The 15,450-nt window shown below is 33.3% G+C and overlaps 1 protein-coding gene across 1 annotated transcript in view; it reads left to right on the plus strand.

Annotated features, from left to right (window-relative positions):
* Positions 1–15,450, plus strand: part of NDC80 (NDC80 kinetochore complex component) — a 40,970-nt gene that overhangs the window by 5,941 nt on the left and 19,579 nt on the right. The window contains exons 5-13 of the mRNA XM_081148476.1: positions 60–232; positions 902–1,004; positions 3,294–3,383; positions 5,467–5,560; positions 6,784–6,890; positions 7,630–7,774; positions 10,541–10,746; positions 12,074–12,226; positions 14,916–15,005. Of these exons, the coding sequence (XP_081004602.1) occupies positions 60–232; positions 902–1,004; positions 3,294–3,383; positions 5,467–5,560; positions 6,784–6,890; positions 7,630–7,774; positions 10,541–10,746; positions 12,074–12,226; positions 14,916–15,005 (1,161 nt within the window). The remainder of the gene's footprint in view (positions 1–59; positions 233–901; positions 1,005–3,293; positions 3,384–5,466; positions 5,561–6,783; positions 6,891–7,629; positions 7,775–10,540; positions 10,747–12,073; positions 12,227–14,915; positions 15,006–15,450) is intronic.

Consider the following 15,450-nt stretch of genomic DNA (forward strand, 5'->3'; position numbering starts at 1 on the left):
GTATTTTCCAATAATTTTTCTATTATAAAATGTTTGACATTTCATAAAAATTATTGTAGTTTCTTACAGAAAATGGTTATGCATATAATGTATCCATGAAATCTCTACAAGCTCCTTCTGTTAAAGACTTCCTAAAGATCTTCACTTTTCTTTATGGCTTCCTGTGTCCTTCATATGAATTTCCTGACACAAAGTTTGAAGAAGAGGTTCCAAGAATCTTTAAAGGGCTTGGGTTTGTATGTTACATTTCTTATTAGTCTAGACAGAATGTTGGAGCACAGAGAAGAATCAAACTCAATAAATTTGTAAAGATTTTGAGTTAAGAGAAATAATATATTTTAAGATGGTCACCGTGGGCATCATATGTAGGATAACTTGAACAACTATTTGGAGGTTATTACCTAACTACAGGTGATAGATCATAAGACCCTCAACTACTGAAATAACAAGGAATAGGTAGGATGGGCTGGATACTACAGAGTTTATAGAAGCAAAAAAGACAGGATTGAAGGCCTGGTGCAAATGGGGTGAGTTGAAAGTAAAAGGCTGTGTAGAGTGAACATGGGGAGGAATGGATTTGAGGATGAGGATTTGCATACATGTGGTTTATTTGAGGGGACAGTCTTTTAGGAGGGAATTCCAGCATGTTGGTGGTAAATCAAGTTATGCAGCTTAGGAGACACAATTACATATATAGTAATCTGCAGAGAAGAAACCGAAAAATACACAAAATAATTTGAGAGTAAGATGACTAAGGATAGAATTTCAGCAGAGATCTTACTTCTAAACAAGTGAAGACTGTTGATGTATACATGGAAGTTTTTTAATATCATTTGTTTAATTTAGACATTTTTTAAAAATTAACTTATTAAGTTAGCTTATTTTCTCTAATTTTTCATAGGTATCCTTTTGCATTATCCAAAAGCTCCATGTATACAGTAGGGGCACCTCATACATGGCCTCACATTGTGGCAGCCTTGGTTTGGCTAATAGACTGCATAAAGGTATTTGATTTCTCATTTTAAAATGTATACATACAACATTTTTCCCCCTCAAAGTATTTCTTTTTCTCTCCTAATCTTGTTTTTGCCAGTTTTCTTAAAGTGTGCATCAGTTTTCATTTTTCAACGCATGCTTGATTTTAAATTCTTCAAACTATTAATATGTGATTCCAGAGGTGAGGGATAGGAAGTACCACATTTGCAAGGAGATTCTTTGTTTTCATGATCTTTTACAACTAAAAAAAATTGAGTCAGTAGGAAATTATTTCCCCCATAACATTTTCTTTCTTTCCCTTTTTAAATTAAAATCCATATTTATTGCAAAAAATTTGGAAAACACAGAAAAACATATGCAGAAAGTGTATACCCATATTCCAAAACTCAGAGACAACTTAAAACATTTCCTTGAGATATAGTTTTAAAGGTACATTTTTGCTGTGAAAATTATGTATATTTTTAAAACTTTTGATGCATATTGACAAATTTCCCTTCAGAAAACTTGCACCAGTGTATAAGCTTACTGATTTCCCCATACCATGATTAAAGCAACTGTTTATATGGTTTGTCATAACTTGTTTGTGGATATTTTAGGCCTATTTTTATATTTCATTATTTGCTCCTGCTATTACTTTGAACCTTTATATATTGAATTTATGTATTAAGCTTATAGATGTTTTTAATAATTGACATGATAATTTTCATATTTGCATTTTTTGTTTTTAAACTTGAACATTTTTCATGTCGTTACTGCCTATTTGTGTCTTTTGTCTTTTTTGTTATTGATTTGTAAACGCCATTTTGTACATCAAAAATAGATTGGAGAAATTAGCTCTTCTGTATAGGGTGCAAATATTTTTTCCCTCTTTTTCCTCTTGATTTATATGCCGCACTTTGACTGTTCAGAGGTATAAATTCTTATCTAGTCTAATACAGTTTCTTTTTATAGCTTCTGAGTTTTCCTGCCCTGCTTAGTGCTAGAATCCTTAAAACCAATATTGTCCCCCAGCATTCTCTTGCCCATCAGCTAGCTCTTACCTAAATGTAGTCAGGCGCTGGGTGGATGGATTTTGACCCAGTAGACATTCTGGTAAATAGGAGTAGAAATCTAATTTGAAATTTAACTCCCATTTGTTAAATAGGAGTAGAAATCTAATACCATCGTCCATTAATACAACTCAAGTTTCAATGAACTTTATATATAGCATTTATGTATTCAGTTTGTTTCTCCTCAGTGATACCCATGGACATTGGGTAACCACCTCTCTGCTCCCACCACCAAATACCCCTGTTGTTGCTAAAACACATTACCCTTTTTTGCCTAAGCAGCTCATGCCATTATTTGGTTGGGAGATAGCATTTCCACAGCGATTACAGAGGTGGTGGAATACCCATTGTGGCTTCTATTGGCAAGTGAGCTCTTGAGATGACGCCAAGTCTGTTATATAAGTTGAAATCTCCTCCTTCCTATCTTGGTTTGTAAGAATCAATGAGAAACTCCCCGCTCACGAATCCTGTATTGAGCCCTAGGATAAGAAAACTTAAGGAAATATTTTCAGTAGAAAGCACATTCTTCTTTTTACACTCCTAATGCATAGTCTTTTTATTAGAAGCGTAATGTTCATTATACTAGATATATATTTACATATTTACATTTTATAGCAATGTGATTTAAATTTTCTAATTTTTTTTCATTTTGAAGAGTTATATTTTTAAAACTAGTTATAAAAACTATTTCAAATGGAATTTCTATGCCTTAAAAAACTTTAGCCATTCTTCTTTTAGCTTATAAATTATAGACATCTGAGTGTTTTGCTATATGTTATTATCTGTAATCACTTTGAAGCTTAAACAATTGTACTTTTGAAAATTTATATTGTAAAATTCAATCTAAATTTCATATTTATACATGCTGAAGGAGTCAGTAGATAACGTTTGAGACCAAAATTGAGTTCATATAAAAGAAATAATTATTGGTTTGCCTTTTATATTTTGGATTTTCAGAGTTGCATTAAAATGTATGTATATGCTCTCAATGGGTTAATAGTGTAAAGGTCATATTTTTTTCTGTAGAATAGAATTAAATATGGAACTCATTCTTTTTTAATCCTAAAGGATTTAGTTACTAAAAGATCTAAAGGATTACATTTTAAGACTCAATAAAATAATCTCTAAAGAGACTTTCAAGCATGAGCAATGTAAAAGCATCTAAAAATGACACTAAAAGCAATTGACACAACATGAGAGCTGTGTGTTTTTCTCATAAACTTAATATGTTGCTTGTGTACTAATTAGTTACATAATGCCATGAAAGAAAGCTCACCTTTATTTGATGATGGCCAGCCTTGGGGAGAAGAAACTGAAGATGGAATTATGTATAATAAGGTACCTTTTATAACCATAAACACTAGAGTTACCTTGATATTATTAACTAAATGTGTAACTATTGAAATTAATATGTTCTTTTGTAGAGCTTTTTTTTTGCTTCCTGAAAAACTTCTAAAATTGATTTTTTTTAATATTAGTCAATGGATTTACTCTTGGAGTCATATTGTAACTTTCTGAAATTAACTAGGCACCGAAATTTGAAAATGTTAACTAATTAAATAAAAAAATGCAAGGCAATTGGAATTAAATCATGACATGTTATTGTTAATGTATACATATAACATTTCTCTTCCTCTCCTATCTCTTAGAACCAAGATATCAATAAGGCAGCATTATTTTAATATAAGTCTTTGTCAATACAAAGCATAAAGGATTGGGTATTAAAATGTTGTATGTGGCTTTTTCGTTTGTTTCTTTTTTCTTGACCTTTTAAGTTAGGCTTACTGCCACTTAGGTCAATCAGAGTTACCACTTCCAAAAGTTAACAGTCTAAACTGATTCCCAAACCACACTTTATTGGAGCCCAAAATAACCAGCCCCACCCTATTTCCTAAAACACACAAATTCATATATCCTAATAGGGCAAGCAACTCTAAGAAATAAATTTATAATGTTGAGATTAAACATTAATGTCCCTTGCCATATGTAAAAGACCTATCACTATCCAAGTCCCAAAAAGAAAACTCATTATTTGCTCTAATTCTTATCTTCACTTCAGAGCATTTTTCATAAAAAGAAAGTGGAAATAACTTCAGCCCATCTTTTATTACCACCTGTGAAATAGTTCAAAGATGTATCAACCAACTGACATGATATCATTGCTTTTTTGTTTTTTAAACAAAGAATAACCATGCCCCTTTACTACTTCAGCATTGATGCCTGCTTGAGAAGCAGCTAGAAAAAAAATTCTCCTCTCAGGTTGCAATATGTGTACTGGACTAGATTTATTTGTATCAGATTTTGCCCAAATATAAATACAACACATATTAAATATTAAATTTTTGACATTTATTTTAAAGGTTAAAACAGTAAATGTTACTTTTACTATTGTAGCTATTATTTCAGATGGCAATATATAAAGAAGCACTTTGGTAAATAAAAAGTGCAATTTTTAATTAGAGAGTTACCAAAGTATTTAACTTCACCAGATTCTGAGCCTCAGCTTTGTGGTACAGAAATGCTTTTTTTTTTAATCTGAAAAATCGAAATTGACCAAGCTTAAGGAAACTGATTCATTTTCATTGAATTCACAAGAGATTTATCTAAAGTAAACTGAAAATTTATTAATTTACCACCAGTGATATACCTTTTCCTGTTACAGGAATACTCATACTGCTGCTTATTCAGAATAACCCTTTCGTATCAACCAAGTAATGAGAAGGTTGATTAGTAAGCACAGAATAAGTGCAAAGGGAATTGGTTTGTCTTGAGGGATTTTTACTTCATCTAGGCTATGGAAAATTCTGATTAGCCATCCTTACCTCCTAATAAAGTATGCATCCTCCGTGACCAAAACAACTCATAACTGAAAAATATAGTGTTGCTTTCTCCTGGATAAATGATAATATAATAAATAGTATTTAGGTCTCTACTGATCATGCCATTTTGAAGCTTGAAGTTACAATGAAATTATAGACTTTATTAAGTTCTGGTTTTCACAACTAGACCTTGTCAGTTTAATGGACCTGTATGATTAGTGATTCATTTGCATTTTTCATAAAGTAGATTATCCCTAAATATAAATAAATTTGTGCATTTTATGTTGAGTTATATTTATTAACAAGCTTCCTTGTTTGAACTTCTCAAATTCTGAAGGTATGGTTTCTTTTACTGTTTACTAAATATCACTTTTATCCAAATGTAAGTGTATTTTTCATCCTTAGTATTAGAAGTACATAGCAGACTAAGTGCAGCATAATTAATGATATAACCTAGTTTTGTGTCTCATTTATAGGAGTTCATATAGCTACTTAGTTTTCCTGACATTTTTTTTAATTCAAATTAAACTTTCACTTTAAAAAGTGAAACAAAATAAATAGAGCATCATGGCTTTGTTTTTAAATCTGCTTAACCCAATCAGTTGTTTTTGGACTACACCGTAAAATGCTATGAGAGTTTCATGACTGGTGCCGACAGCTTTGAGGAGATGAATGCAGAGTTGCAGTCAAAGCTGAGTAAGTGTTCTCATTCCAAGTGTGCTTGCTTTTGGTCATTTATTTAATTCTGCCCATGGAGTTAGAGCTTAGCTTACCATACCCAATGTTTTTGTAAGCTACTCACTTTAAATTCATTTGGATGCCTAGTGATTTTTATCTTCATTGTTTCCTTGGTTAAGAGAAGTAATAGTTGAGCAAAAAGAACACTGGTGTTGGAGTCAGACGTGAGGCATTGCTCCTTACTGGCTATGTGACCTTAACAAACTACTTGTTGACAAAGTTTTGTAAGATTAGATGGCCATGTACATAGAGTATCAAATACACTACGAGGAGCACAGAAGATAATCAGCAAGTGTTATTCCTCTTGGAGGATAATATTTCTGTGATATCCTTGCTTTACTATTTGAGAAATTAAAGCACCAATTAGTCAAAAGACCTAAGGTTGCTTTCAAAACTTGTGACAGAGAGTTAATGGTCCATTGTATTTCCAAAGAAAAAATTTTCCACTCACCAAAATCTAGTGACACTAAGTTTTTACTGGCTAACTCTAATGTTCCAGAGGTATTGTTTTATCATTTTTCTTCCTTTTATTGAAATAGCCTTATATATAAAATGCCAGAATAGTAGTTATGTAAAGCTATTCCTTCAAAGACAATAAAATCAGTCAAAACAGGAGAATATTGCCTTACCGCTATTAGCTCAAAAGGTGAAAGCAATCCCTTATATTCCCATGGGATGTACCTTCCTGAATAGTAAGCAGGATAATTTCAGCTTCTCCACATGAGAAAGGGAGCAAAGTAAATGATGTTTTTAAAAAGGAAAATTCATAGTGATCTAATACAAAAAGCATCTGTTGAGTTGATATTTCTGTTTATAATTAATTACTCATAAATTGTATTCACTTATTCAAACAATATTTATTTTATACTTGTGTGCCAGCCACCATTTAGTCACTGAGGATACTGTAATGAATAAGTGATAAAAGTCCTACCCTTATGAGCTTACATTCTTTTAGATAATCATAAAATGGACAACTGTGAGGCAATGGTGCTAAGCACTACACAGGAAAATGAAGCAGGATAAGGAGATTGAGAGTGTAGTGGAGAAAGAATGGTTTGCTATTTTACAGAGGGTGGGTGTCCTTCCCTGACCGTGTTTTGTGAAAGAGCAATGGGGAAACCTGGGGAACAATGTTCCAGGAAGATTTGAGATCTTATGAAGTTTTTGGGTTTTGTCTCCAGAGGATTTATTTAATGTAGATGCTTTCAAGCTGGAATCATTAGCAGCAAAAAACAAAGCACTGAATGAACAGATCGCAAGATTGGAACAAGAAAGAGAAAACGAACCGGTTAGTAAACATGCTTAGCTTCAATAAGCTTATACACTTAGCTTTTTTGGACTCTTCGATCTCCTTATTGATTATCAGCTATTTATCGAATTTTTTTTAAAAGTATATTAACAAAATAAGCTTCTTAAAAGTTAAAAAAAAGTTATGTGACAGAACTTCCAATGAAAACATGTTTGGTATCTCTGGAGCCTTGTTTTCCCTTGTTATCTATCAGTCTTGGATTAATGATGTTCAGAATGTGATGAAAGAGTCTTACCTATTTACGTAAGACCAAAAAGATATTTTGAACCAGGTCCCTATGTTATATACCTCTAGGGAGCACTATTTACAAGAGGCCTGATTTCTGTAGTTAGTGGAAAAGAAATGGTAATAAAAGGGTTTCTGTAATATAGGGTATTCTAGGGACTTTCTAAAAGCTAAATGGTAATATTCAGATATCTAATCTTATTTTGTGTATTATATTATTGAGACACCTAGACTGTTCTGTAAAATATCAGATTTTCAAATGTTTGGCATTTTCATTCTGGCTCTTGACTTTTTCTATCCCAAACTGACTTCTTAAAAAAGTGCATCTTAATTACATAATAACAGTAAAATCCCTTGACTCCCTCTAAAAATGAAAGGAAAACTCTGTTTGCATTTCTCTAAGATGAATTTAAGTAATATTGCTTTACTTTCAAGTAAAGTGTGGAATTATTATTGATGAGAATAACTAATGTAATGTTCTTTTCTTTTAAAGAATCGTTTAGAGACATTGAGAAAACTGAAAACTTCCTTACAAGCAGATGTTCAAAAGTATCAGGCATACATGAGCAATTTGGAGTCTCATTCAGCCATTCTTGGGCAGAAATTGAGTGGTCTCGATGAAGATATTTCTAGAATAGGTAAGCACAACTAATACTAAAAGACATCATTCAGACTGGGATGGGGACCTGTGTGGGATTTATCATATATAGAGACAGCTTTGCCACCCATATCTTTTTTCCTTTAATGGTAAATAGCTAAAGCTGGCTACTAAGCTTTCAGTGCTTTCTGTCTTAGTTTTCTGAGGCTGCTGTAACAAATTACCACAAACTCGGTGGCTAAAAACAACAGAAATGTATTCACTCACAGTTCTAAACGCTAGGAGTTTGAAATCTGGCAGGACCAACTTGCTCCAAGGACTGGAGAGGAATCCATTCCTTGCCTCTTCCAGCTTCAGGTGTCTGATAGCATTCCTGTACTTGTGGCCATGTCACTACAATCTCTGCCTCCTTTCTCACATTATCTTCTCTGTGTGTCTGTCTCTCCTCTTATATGTGTGTTTCTCTTTGCCTCCTCTATCCAATAAGGACATTTCTGATAGCATTTAGGGCTCACCTAGATAACCCAGGGTGATCTCCTCTTCACAAAATACTGAATCACATCTGCAGAATCCCCTTTTCCAAATAAAGTAATGTTTACAAACTCCACGGATTAGGACTTCATGTTTTTGGGTGGCCATTATTCAACCTACTATATCTTCTAACATGTTTTTCAGGCTCCTGGCTTTTTGCAGCCAAGAGGGACCTAGCCCAAGAACATATACTGCCTGCATATAAATATATATTCTAGCCCAGCCGGCATGTCTCAGTGGTTGAGCATCGATCCATGAACCAAGAAGTCATGGTTCGATTCCTGGTCAGGGCACATACCCAGGTTATAGTCTCAATCCCCAGTGTGGGGCGTGCAGGAGGCAGCCGATTGATGATGTTTCTCTCTCATCGATGTTTCTACCTCCCTATCCCTCTCTCTTCCTGTCTTTAAAATCAGTAAAAAATATATATATATTTAAATATATATTCTATTCCTCCTTGTAATTAATAAGCCAGATTCTTCAATCACTGCTAGCCTCAGTGTGCTATAATTATCTTATCCTCCATCACTACCTCCTCAACTACTCAGCTGTTTAAGCTGACTGAATATACAACGAAAAGGCAAATACTACAGTTCTTATGAAGCAGAAGCCCAACTAAAGAAAGCTTGTTCATAGCCTGTGTGTTCCTAACCTGGTTTTCATAAACACATTAATCTTAGTCATAAAACACTGAAAATACTATTGTACATGATTTGTCGATACTTCTCTAGCGCTAAAAGGAGAGCAAAGGAAGTTATCTACAAATCGCAGGGCCATTGGATGGCAGTTACAAAATAAATAACTATATGGACCTATTATAGTATTTTCCCACATCTTTACTTGCTTCAGTTTTATTCTTTTTGGATTTTATAGGCTATGCCTGCCCCACATAGTTGTGTAGATTATCCTTAGGATATTTGATGTAACTCCTGCTCTATGGAATATTGATCATCTATCAGGAATGATAATTATCAGGGTTATTGTCTGAATGGGTGTTTTTCCCCCCAAATAACTCAGATTGTATGTATTAGATTTGCTTTAAACCAGCTCTTTGAATAGTTTACATTTTGTTCCTAATATTCGTTTTCCATAGTGACAAGGAACCATGGACTAATTTCTCTCTTTTTTTTTCCATCACCATTTATCCCTCCATACCCTCTTCTACCTCCACCCACCCCCACTCCTTCCTGCAGTCACCACACTGTTGTCCATGTCCATGAGTTCTTTATATTTTTTATTTTCCTTTTAACTCAATCCCTCCACCCCATTAATTTCTTATTATAACAGTGTTTGTCATGTGGTAAGTCAGTTCTTTATAATATTAATACTGTATCTTTATTGGTATTTAATCAAGAGAATTTCATACTTCCTACATTTTTGTGAGAATCTTTTTCCAATAATTGCAAAGTCAGCAATCATTTGCCATTCCAGAATGATTTAGTTTGATACAATAATTTAACAACTGTTAACCTAAGATGTTTTTATTCTGAGAACTTTAACTTTCTTGATTATTTAAAGCCATTCATGACCAAAAGTAAATGAGACATAATTAAACTCTATAGACACTGTATATTATGGATATTTTTGTGCCGACTCCTGTATAAAATTTTACTTAAGCCAACCATTTATTATGAGCTCAAATGCAGAGCTTTCCAGCAACGGGGCTACAAATAGATTATAAAAAAGCCAAGATCCTGACGTCTCCGCCCTCAGGAGTTCCTCTTGACCCCTTTGGTCATGAGCATCCTCATTCATTTACCCCAGCATGCGTAGAAATGCTTTCGTAGTCTGTGTAAGCTGTGAGTCACGGAGGGTTAGAAAACAGTTCTATATAACCCCAAATATTTTAAAATTTATAAGTTCTCCTCTTTGCATAATCATTTGCTGTTTGTATGTCCCATATTCTCTTGTTACAATGTACTCATTCTGGATTACAAATTTTGGTAAATAAACAAAGCAAGAGTCAACCACTATGGTTACTCAATATCTGATGAAACCACTGAAATGTCATTATGTGTGGGGTCATATTTTTTTTCATGTAGCACTTTCTGAAAACCATAGCATGGCAATAGGGAAATACCGTTCACATAAAACTTAGTCATCTTTTAAGAATGTTATTGACAAAGAGGGATCAAACAGAATCCAAAAGAGAAAATGATATACATGGAATAACTTGAAAATTTAGACTCCTCAATCAACTCTACTAAATAATGGCATAATTTCTTTCTAGGAATTGAAGGAATTTAACAAATTTGTTTTGTGTTTTTTGATGCAGAGCTGGAATGTGAAACAATGAAACAGGAGAATACTCGACTACAGAATATTGTTGATAACCAGAAGTACTCAGTTGCAGACATTGAGAGAATAAATCATGAAAGAAATGAATTGCAGCAGACCATTAATAAATTAACCAAGGACCTAGAGGATGAGCAACAACAGTTGTGGAACGAGGAGCTAAAATATGCCAGAGGCAAAGAGGCGGTATGTCATAGCATTTCCAGAGTGGCAGCTCACCAGAGCAGACCTTTGTAAAGGTCTATCCTAATTAAGAACTGAGTGTGTAGAATAAATTGGCTAAAGTGGTAAAATTTTTTAGCATTGACCTTTTACTAAAACACACTCATCCCTTTATGTCAATTCAGTAACAGCAATTTTTCTCAGTCAAATTTAAGGTAGCCTTTATTTTCAAACAGTGAATCAAAAAATAATCTCATCAGGCCATGAAAATAATTTTCACATATCTCATGCCTTTCATTCTAGAAGAGGATATGAGTTACGTCTTAATTTACCTATTCACTACTCAAACATTTATTTAACATCTGCTATGTACCACTCATCGTGCTGGGCATAGAGGAAATAAAGATAAAAAGACATGGATTCTCCACTCAAGAAACTTCTAATCTAGTTGATATTTTCCTACCGTGAGATCAGACCTTTAATAGGTATTTACATAAGGTACTGAGGAAGCATATAGTATGCCTAACCCAGATGTAGCGTGTATAGTGTGGGGAGATGGTTAAGGTGGTTTTGAAAAGGCTTCCTTGAAGAGATAGCACCTGAACTGAGTTGAGAAGTGTAAGGAAGAGTTAGCATGGAAAGGGTAGGAGGGAATCAGCAAACAAAGGAGTTTATGGAAACAGAGAGAAAATAGCATGATGCACTCTAGTATCCTAAGTATGTATTAAATGGAGGAAGAAGTATGATAATAGATTGCCTAAACTCTGCAGATTCATTTCTTTAATCAAATATTAAATGTCTACGATATGCCAAGTACTATTCTAGGGTGTGGGGATTCAGCTGCTTTCATAAAGCTTATATACAAGTAGTGGTGATGAACAAATACATGTCATAGAAATTAAAATCCTTAACAAAGTAGTAGCAAGATATTACCTTTGGTTTTCAGTAGTTTGACTATGATGTATGTACCTAAGTTTAGCTTGCTTCATATTTTTTTCTTTGTTTGCTCTACTTATTGGTTCTATAAAGGAGGGGAGGTGAATTTTCATTAATACTTCAGTGTGGACTCTTACTCCAAATTTTTTATCAAATAAACAGAAGAACAGTAGTCTGTTGCTTACTAATTATAGTTTTATAATTATTCTACAAATTTAGTATAAATAAAGGTTTTTATTCTTTGTATTTTAAAACTCCACTCATACTACTAAAAATACTAAATTACTAAAATACTAAAAGATAGTATAATTTTGTGTAAAATTACAGAAATGTTGATTGAAAACCATTTGGAATGGAGCTATTTGATTTTTTTTTTTTTTTTTAACTTTTGTGTGTGTGTGTTCTCGTCTTACAGATTGAAACACAGCTGGCAGAGTATCACAAGTTGGCTAGAAAACTAAAACTTATCCCTAAGGGTGCTGAGAATTCCAAAGGTTATGACTTTGAAATTAAGTTTAATCCTGAAGCTGGTGCCAATTGCCTTGTCAAATATAGAGCTCAAGTTTATGTAAGTAATCATGAATATTTCAAAGATTTTCAGATACTGTTGCTGTCTGGTTCATGTCTATAAGTAAAAGCTTAAACTTCAGCGTGTCTATAATTCAGGATTAACATAGAAATAAAACACTGAAAGTTTTTATATTCTTCTTGGTAGTAGAAATTTTCTCTCTATTGTAGTTTACTCTTAGAACTAATGCCTTTTCTTCCTCTCTACCTATTTTATCTATTTAACTATCTAATTTTTAAAAAGTGCTTTATTAGAAGTATTTACCAGATATGACAACAAGATCAGTTCTTTCCAGAATTGAAAGAAAAGTATCCACAGAGATGGTGAACATGGAACGAATCTTGAAAGATTTATGGTAGTAGTCTGTAGGAAAGAGTTTCAGGCACAAGGACACATATGAAAACATGAAATATAATACAATTTAAGTGACTTCAGCAAACAATGATGAGAAAATAATGTCCAAAGACATAATTTGGGGAAGAAAATTTTTAAATTGCTCTATTGCAACTTCTCAATTATTCACAAATTTCAGTACTTTATTGGCCCCTCAAAAGGTCAATTTTCAAAATACTTAATTTTTAATATAAGAATGTCACTTGTAAAGTTACGCATTTTTTTCTTGAGAATTATTCGTTCCTTCAGTAAGTTATTTAGTACATGTGTTCCATATTAACTAGGTTGGGAATAAAATACCGAAAAAGATACAGTTCCTACTTTCCCAGAGATTACAGTTTATTGATTGATAGACTTTGGTTAAATAAAACTACATTCATTTTCAATTTTAAAAAATGCACCCAGTAAGCATTTAGTTTTCTATTGAATTGCTAGGTAGGCAAGCAGCCACGCAGATAGAGTTTACTTACCACTGTTTTGAGTAGTTTGATCTGACTAGTGTAAGTATCAAATCACTGTAGAAAAGATGTTCAGAAAAGAAGGAAACATTTTTCATTTATCTCTGGAAATAGTTTTACATAATAATAGAACAATAAAAATAGAAATAGCATCAAGAAGGTACCATTCCAACTGTTATAAGCATTTGGAAAAAAGTTAAAGAGGACAATTGTGTCTTTCAAAACAGAGCAGCCCAAATTAAAACTCACCAATAACTTCAAAAGGGTTACTGAAAACAGTAATGTACAGGGTTTTCTTTTGGAGTGATGAACATGTTTTGGAACTCGAGGTGATGGTTTATGCAACATTGTGAATTACTAAATGCATCTGAATTGTACACTTTAAAAGTTAATTTCATGTTAAATTTATTTCAACTTAATTATTTTATTTATTTATTTATTTGTTTTTTAATATATCTTTATTGATTTCAGAGAGAGGAAGGGAGAGGGAGAGAGAGAGATAGAAACATCAATGATGAGAGAGTCATTGATCGGTGCCTCCTGCATGCCCCACACTGGGGATCGAGCCTGCAACCCGGGTATGTGCCCTGACCGGGAATAGAACTTCGATCACCTGGATCCTAGGTTGATGCTCAACCGCTGAGCCACGCCTGGGCGGGCTTCACTTAATTATTTTATTTTACCCATTTTAATGTGTAAGTTTTACCTCAATAAAAAATAATAATCAATAATAATAATAATGGAAAGCAGGAAACATAAATATAAGCAGGTAAGAGCTTCAGGGTTTGTGAATATGTGGAGATGCAGAGAGAGGGCAAAGCCCAGGGAGCATGAAAGCTCCATGCCCCTTCCCAAATACTTTCTCTATGTATCTCTCTCATCTGGCTGTTCCTGAGTTATATCCTTATTTAAATAAACTGGTAAACATTTATCTGTTCTGAACATCCACCTTGCTTTATATACACAGAACATCCTACCCCAATGATCTCTCTATAATAGTACTTTGAGATGTTCCTTGTTTCTTTTGCAGCCTCAGAGTCCTCCATTGTGTGGCTTATTCAGGCAGTACCTGCTCTAGTCTTTGCTACTGCAGTAGAATTACAATGAATAGCAAAAAAGAGAAGAAATGAAATACAAGCAGATAACTATAACACTAAACAGTTAAGAGGATTAAGAGAATGATACATGTGGAGAATATAGCATAACACATACAAATTGTTTCTAAGACTGCATTAAACTAAGTGTACTTACAAAGTGTTTAAACAATAACTGGATTTCCAGAATAGATAAGCAAATCTAGAATTTTACATGTCTTCAAACACAAAATCAAGTTTTATTCTATAGTGATAGAAATTACATTAAAAATTAATTTTAGCCCTGGCCAGTGTGGCTCAGTGGTTAGAGTGTTGGCCCACGCACTAAAGGATATCTGCTTCGAATCCAGGTCAAGGGCACATTGCAGGCTCCATCCCCAGCCCAGGTTGTGGCGCTTGTGGGAGGCAACAAATGGATGTCTCTCTCTTGCATCTGTTTCTCTGTCTCCCCCAATTCCCTCCCTTTCTCTTTCTCTCTCTCTCTCTCTGTCTCCCCAATTCCCTCCCTTCCACTCTCTAAAAAAAAAATCAATGGAAAAAAATATCCTTGGGTGAGGATTAACAACAAAAAGAATTTAATTTTATATTCTCATTGATGGTATGTTAATTTAGATTCAAAATATCATGGTTTCACTTTTTTTCTCCAAAAGTGGCTCCTCCTATCACATTGTATAGATGCCTCATGAGAGAAACTTACATTTGTAATTACATATGTCATATGTAACGCACATTTCTATTTTATAGGTACCACTCAAGGAACTCTTGAACCAAACTGAAGAAGAAAGTAATAAAGCTCTAAATAAAAAAATGGGATTAGATGATACATTAGAACAAGTAAGTAACAAAACATAATTATTAAAAGCAAAAATAAGATTTTTTTTTAAACTTAAAATTACATGTGATGTGTGGTTTCTAATTGCTAAGGAATGAATTTTTCATAAAATATGAAAAATGAGAATTGGGAATACCCTTGACTTAGAAACATTTGTAGTAGTTTTTTTAAGTAACTTAAATGTCCTAGACTTCACATATAATTGATAAAGAAGGGATGTATGTAACTGAGTAAATTTTCCTTTGTTTTTAATTAGAATTGCCTTCTTTAACATGAGATAATTTAATAATATTTTTATGCTAAAAGGGATTTGAGGTGGCTACCTTAAATGTAGTTATGTATCATTTGGGGTTAGAAGCTAATTTGCTGTGATAAGTTAAGAAATTTCTTTTTACCAAATTTTTCATTATGGGCCAAAGAATTCAGGGAAACTCAAGGTTAAATGTC

Source organism: Miniopterus schreibersii (assembly GCF_964146895.1).
Source record: "Miniopterus schreibersii genome assembly, chromosome: 10".
NCBI lineage: Eukaryota > Metazoa > Chordata > Mammalia > Chiroptera > Miniopteridae > Miniopterus > Miniopterus schreibersii.